We start from the raw sequence: 6,856 nt of genomic DNA, 5'->3' as shown, positions 1-6,856 counted from the left end.
TCGGAAGTAGTTTGTCACTCTTTCTTCCTAGTCTGTCTTTGTTTGGAAGCTCATCTGAAACCTGTCCACCATGGGTGACCCTGCTGGTTATTTAAAATACCGGTGGCATAGCCCTCAGAATCACAGCAATTCAAACCACCACAGCACGACAGACGAGTAGCGGTTGCGTGGTTGCTGTTAAATAGGAATCTCCTTGTGCTAGGGCCCTTAAGTCTGGCTCAAAGGCGGGATTTCTGTCGTTGGATGTCATTCAAGGGGCAGAAGCGCAGCAGGGGCGACTGGGTTGTAGTGAGAAGCTTTGGGCTGGGCTTGTGGGTCTCTAAGTTGGTCGACCCCGCCCTCAAAGCCAGGATCCAAGGGTTAGGCTAGGAAGGCGCTCTCGAGTCCTGGGTAAGTAGGACAACCTGGCTGGCCCCTGCAGTTTCTTCCCGCTAGGCATCGTCTCCCCATCCACCTGGTCTCCAGACACCTCTCACCCCGCTGCTCCGTGGTCTGGGTTTCATTTAACACCTCCACCAGGTCTGCGCAGTTGTCGCACATCTTTTAGCCGCCGCCCTCATAATAACTATAAGAAATTAATGTCATTTTTTCAAGATTATGAATAAGAAATTGAATATTGTAAAGTGTTTCAGTTTTGTCCTAAGATATTCGGTAATTCTAAGGGCCAAAAAGCAATTAAGATTTGTTTAATCTCTAAAATATGGGAATTGCTTATCTTAGTGAAGCAAACAAAAATGAGTCAAATAGGGAGTTTAAATCTGTTATAAACATAATATATTCTGTCTTTGGTGGGAAATTGTGCATGTAATTAAGGTTGCAATCTAAGTATTTACTCCATAGGTTAGCTGGTAAGTGGTTTGCCCTTTCAGATCTAGCTTTGAGAATGAGTAAAGACAACTCTTGTCTTCTACCTTCTAGGTAGAATTTTTAAAAATGTACTTAAGATAAATGAAGTGAGGGCATTGTCATCCCAAGTTCTTCCTGTTACAAGTAGAAAACAAGTGTCTTTGATCACAGTATAAATATTGGAATACAGCCAAATATACACACAGCATGCCTTTTATAGGCCTTGTTAAGTGTCATCCAAGGAGTGGCTATTGGGTTTGAACTTAAGACTCATACATACCCTTGCAGTTAACAGTCTAGTGCTTATCCTGTGACTCCTTATCACCAGGACGCTTTATACGCCTTTGTTATTGCTAAGTGCCTTCAAGTCGGTTTTGACCCATAGTGACCCTGTATAGGGTTTCCAAGGAGCAGCTGGTGAGCTTAAACTGCCAACCTTATGATTCAAACCGACCTTGCAGTCCAGAGCATTAACCCACAGTGCTATCCCAGGACTTAAGTGCCGTCGACCGACCCATAGAGACCCTGTATAGGGTTTCTGAGGCTGTAAATCTTTACAGGATTAGAAAACATCATCTTTCTCCCGTGGAACAGGGGGTAGTTTCGAACTACTGATCTTGTAACCCTAGTTGGGTTACAGCCCGACTAGTAACCACTACGCTACCAGAGCTCCTTACCTCAGGACTTGGAAGCTTCTAATTTGAAGGATACGAGTCTTAACAGTAGTTATTTCTGGGGAGAAAAATTGACAGACAGTAGACAGAGATAGGACAAAGCATTCTCACTATACAAGAGTGTTAACAAAAGATTGAAACGTCTACAATCCCTGGATGGCTGCAGACAAGTTCTCTCAGTAGTAAACTACCATCTTAGTTGTTGTTGTTAAGTGCCATTGGTTCTGACCCATAGCGACCCTGCATAGGGTTTCCAAGGAGTGACTGGTGAGCTTGCAATTCAAACGGCTTTGCAGTCTGGCGCATTAACCCACGCCACACCAGAATTCCACCATCTTAGTTTCTGCCTTGGAAAAAAGATCCAGTCATTAACAGTGGCTTCTAAAGGGATCTGCTGGGCCAGCTAAATTCAAGGCAGAGAAGTCAGCTCAAAAAAGTTATTGGCAACTGTTACTGGAATTCTGGAGTCCTGGTGTGCTATAGGATAAATACTGAATTGCTAACCACAAAGTCAACAGCCACCAGCCACTTCTCAGAAACCCTATACAGAGTTGCTATGAGTGGGAACCAATTCAATGATTAATACATTTTTTGAAGGACATAGGACTATCATGGAGGCTATTATGAATACTTTTAAGAAAATAAAAAAACTGCAATAGTTAGAAAGACAATGAAAGTTGTGCCAAGAGTGTTTTTTTGTTTTTTCCCCCATCATGACAATGCACCTGCTCATTCTTCAAGGGAACCAAAGCCTTCCCTATCAGAATATGGTTGGAAAACCATACCCTACTAACCACACAGCCCTGAGGTTCCCCCTTCAGAAATTTTTTTGGTTCCCAAAACAAAGACCATTTAAAAATAACATGGTTTCAGTCCCTCAAAGATGCTGTTTTGAGATGGCATAAATTGAACATGGACTTCTTTGAGAAAGGTTGAGACTGAACACTACCTTCAGACTATACTTAGATGTCAAGAAACAAAAACTTCACATTTTGATGTTTTAATATAAATAATTTATAGCACTATATTTTTACTTACCCTCAAATACCCTTTTTTGAATTGTACATCATGCAAACCCCTTATGGAAGGGAAAAAAAAAAAAACAGGAAACACTGACTTAATAGACTGAATTGTTAATTTTTAACAGTATAATTTTTTTTCTGTATATAATATAAATATTGAGGGTTAAAAATGAATTTCCCATTTAAGACTTTGCAGTATTATAAACAATTCATATTTCTACGTTAGATCAGGAAGAACTTCTAATGTGCTCATTAAGTGTTCCTTGTATGCTGTCTCTTACAACTAGGTTATAAATTCTCTCAGAATATATATTCTATCGTATTCGCCATCATGGCCTAAACACCTAGTGGGTCCTCAAATACTTGGTTAATTTTGCCAAGTTGTTCCACGACTGGAATTTCCCCATTCATTCTCTGGATTAATAGCCCAAATAAATGGGGGCAAATACTAGAAAGAGTCTAATAGAAAATACTTAAAAAGCAATAAGGGATTTTTAAAAAGGTGATCAGAGATTAATGGATGACTTCGCAATTGTAGATTCTAAGTGCTGGGTTTATGAGTATTTACTATGGTTTTTTTCAAAGCCTCTACATTTGGAATTTTTCATATTGAAATGTTGGGGGAAAGCTAAGCAGTAATGGAAAAAAGGTGATCAGCTTACCTAAATTCTAGCCCAACTATGCCAGTCATTGGCTGGGTCTTTGCATGCACTTCTGTAAAAAGACTAAGCTAAAATTCCTTTATCTTAGACCAGAGTACTCTTAGTTGTTGTTATTTAGTGCAGTCGAGTCCATTCTGACCCACAGTGATCCTGTATAGGATTTCCAAGGAACAGATGGTGAGCTTGAACCACCCACCTTGCAGTTCAAACGACTTTGCAGTCTGACGTATTAGCACACAGCGCCACACCAGTACTCCAGAGTACTCTTAGAGGCGTACACAAATGTGGTACATCTACATAAACTGCCAATATTATTCTACTATGTTAACTACAAATAAGAGTACAGTATTAACTAAAATACAAATTTTCGGGATGAGGAGATGAGCATTGTTTACAGTAAGTGTGAGACACAACGAAAAAGCCTTGGAGCAGGGTTTCAAACAGGGTTTCAGTCACGGCTGAGGCAATAAAAATAGGTTAAAGACCTGGAATAGGAGACTGGAAAGAGGCAGAAGTGAGCCCTTTCAGGAGACTTACTTATTGCCAGATCTGTGGAGAGCAACATACACTCAAAGCTACATAGTTGGCCATCATCTTTGTAACTTGACTACCAGTCAAGAGATTTGATTGGTATGCAATGTAAATATTATTCTTGTTTTATGAGAGAGAATACTTTTCTAATAGGATGTCAACCAATGATTTTTTTCCATTTTATCATCCCGGTTCACCAGAATTTTACAAATTCAGCTGTATTCCAATTTCACTTCCTCGACCATGACTAAACCAAGAAGATCAGATTTAAAGCCCTGTTTTGGAGTCAGAAATACCTGGATTTGAAACTCTGCTGTAATCTTTTCTAAGAGATTAACTATTTATATCTTGCATGTAAAATGCCCAGCCCAGAATTTCTGTTTAAATAGGACCTTTGAAATCACAAAATTATTTCTGCTCTCACCCAAAACCCCAATAAAATTACAAGTGGTTAGGAGGGAAAAACTACAAGGACAATGAAAGAATCAGAATGGCATTCGATTCTCAACAATGACAATGAAGCAGTGTCTTCAGGTCTGAAAGAGGCTAAAAGTCTACAAAAACCAAACTAGCAATCAAGTTTAAGGACTGAATAAAGATGCTTTCAGATATACAAGGTCTCAAAAAATGTATCTCCCAGGCACCCATTCTCAGAAGTTAGTAGTCTTCTTGCCCACAAAAATGAGAGAAACAAGAAAGGAGGAAAAAGGACTCAAGAAAAATGGGGTCCAACGAAGGACGTGAAAGAAATTAGTTGAGTTATAGGAAATCCCATAGCAACAGATGTAGAGCAAACTTACAAGGCAGCCAGTACAAATTGAAGCAGGTGCAGAGTAGAGGAGGGATGTCTCCAATAAGAAACAAATTCCTGATATGTATTTGTATAAATAAAGTATTGCTATAAAATCATAGAAGCTTTTATTAAACAAAAATATCAAAATGTGAAGTTACTATTTCTCAACATATCCTCCCCATCTAACTCTATACACTTTGGAAGGTGGTATTTTCATTTCTATAACCCTATCCAGAAGAGTTCTACGTTCTCTGTTTGTTGTTAAGTGCCGTCGAGTCAGTTCTGACCCATAGCGACCCTGTATAGGGTTTCCGAGGATCAGCGGGTGAGCTTGAACCACTGACCTTGCAGTTCAAACTGCAGTTATGGCATCCTCATGTGACTTAAATCTTGTTCTTCTGAAATGTTCTTTAAGGTTTTGGTACAAAAAGAAGTCTGAAGGGGCAAGATCAGGGTTGTCGGGTGGCTGAATTAAGGTTTCCCAGTGAAATTTTCGTAAGATACCCCTTGCTATCCTTGAATGAGCAGGTGTATTGTCATGGTGGGGAAAAAAATTCCTCAGTGCAACTTTCCTGGACTTTTTTCTCAGCAATGCAGTTTTAAATTTTCTGAAAAATTTTTTGGGGAAGGCACCCTAATCAAACTTACATTACTGAGAAAAGTTGTCTGCAGCCCTCCAGTGATCACAGAAGCATATTTAAACATGTTTTGTTTAGAATAAACCTCCTGTGCATGTATGAATTAGAACTCCTCTATAGCAATACTTTTTGACTTATCCTCATACTTCCTCATAGCAGATTTGGGAATGAATTGGTGATGCATACACAGAAAAAAATTAAAAAAAAAAATTAACACCAAAGCAAAAATTACATAAGTAAATACAATAATAGCATATTATTGTATTTACATACATACAATTTGTAAATACATATTGTATTTACATACATACATACAACTGTGAATTGTATTTTAGAGTCATACTGTAGACTACTGATAGAATCTATAATTATTACAAAACTACACATACAATGATAGGGAAGTATATGTGGAATGGAAGCTACTAATAATCTTTTTAAAAATCAAGACATTAACAATATTAGCATCTTGCCTTAAAAACATGGAGGTAAACACCATAGAAAAGCTAAGAGTTGAAAGCAGTCACCTCTGGGAATCAGAGGAATATGGTGTGGGGACTATTTTTTGTTATAAGCTTTGACTTTAAAAATTATGATCATGTTTAACTGATAAAAATAAAGCACCTAGCACTGTGTCTGCCATATGTAGGCCCTTGAAAAACACTAAACATTTATCTAATCCCTTGACACCACCCTACTGCTGCTGCTCCATTTAATTTCAGAAATTTAAACTATTTGATCCCTTCCCTCAAGATTCTGTTCCCACCTGTCCAAACAAAGTATGACAGGGTTTAAAAAAACAAAACAAAAAACAATTTAAATGGACAATCGTACTGTTTATTTAATAGATTATCAACTTTGTCCCCATACCTGCTTAAAACTGGAATTTCTTATTTCCATTCCAGTAATAATACAATGACAAAGTTAATCAGAGTAAGCTATTTAAAGAGAAGAACTAAGCTCACTTTCTTTTAACATGCAAAATATAAATATACACATTCTAGAAAGCACTAGTTAGCCACTAGAAATTTAAATTGAAGAATGTAGGAAAATCCAGAGTGCCATTACGAGCTGAGATGCTGTGAATACGTTTTAAGGGTTCCTGGTGCTTCATCTCTTGCCAGTAGCAGAATCTTGACAAGCTAATGCCAAAGTGAAAGCACTCAGTTGACTTAGGACTGTGTACAGGAACCAAAGGGCAGGAAATCACTAAACGTTGCTGAGAGCATCCACCCCAGGAAGAACTTTACCTGTTTTTGAGAAAGTATACACACAGAGACAGTATTACTATAGGGCCCACACCAATCCAGATCTTTATCTTCCCAATAACACATCAGCTCTTCCTTATGGCCAGGAGTTGAGTAAGTTTTGCATTTTGGGTCCCAAGTCTATTAGAGAATAAATTCTCTAGGAAAACGTTTTATGCCTATCCCCACCTCAAATGGGAATCAAGAACTTTATTTGAAGTACATCCATTTTTACTGCCCAGCTAATGCTGACAAAACTACGTACCTGATTTCTCCATTCCACCCATGTCTCACTATACAGCCTCCCCACCCACTAACAAGCAGGATAATAGGAAGGAACCTCACCTTCCAGGAGCTCCAGACTAGCACCACCCCCAGTGCTCACATGGCTGACTTTCTCCTCAGTGTTCCATTTGGCACAGCAAGTGGCAGTATCTCCACCACCT

General features: G+C 38.7%; 1 protein-coding gene across 1 annotated transcript in view; it reads right to left on the bottom strand.

Moving 5' to 3' along the window:
* Positions 1–6,372: 6,372 nt before the first annotated feature.
* PGK1 (phosphoglycerate kinase 1) overlaps positions 6,373–6,856 on the bottom strand; it is a 27,273-nt gene continuing 26,789 nt past the window's right edge. The window contains exons 10-11 of the mRNA XM_006872507.1: positions 6,756–6,854; positions 6,373–6,413 (exon numbers count right to left, since the gene is read on the bottom strand). Coding sequence (XP_006872569.1) covers positions 6,373–6,413; positions 6,756–6,854 — 140 coding nt within the window. The remainder of the gene's footprint in view (positions 6,414–6,755; positions 6,855–6,856) is intronic.

The sequence above is a fragment of the Chrysochloris asiatica genome, unplaced genomic scaffold (assembly GCF_000296735.1).
Source record: "Chrysochloris asiatica unplaced genomic scaffold, ChrAsi1.0 scaffold00201, whole genome shotgun sequence".
Lineage (NCBI taxonomy): Eukaryota > Metazoa > Chordata > Mammalia > Afrosoricida > Chrysochloridae > Chrysochloris > Chrysochloris asiatica.
This window is presented reverse-complemented; position numbering and strand designations above follow the sequence as displayed.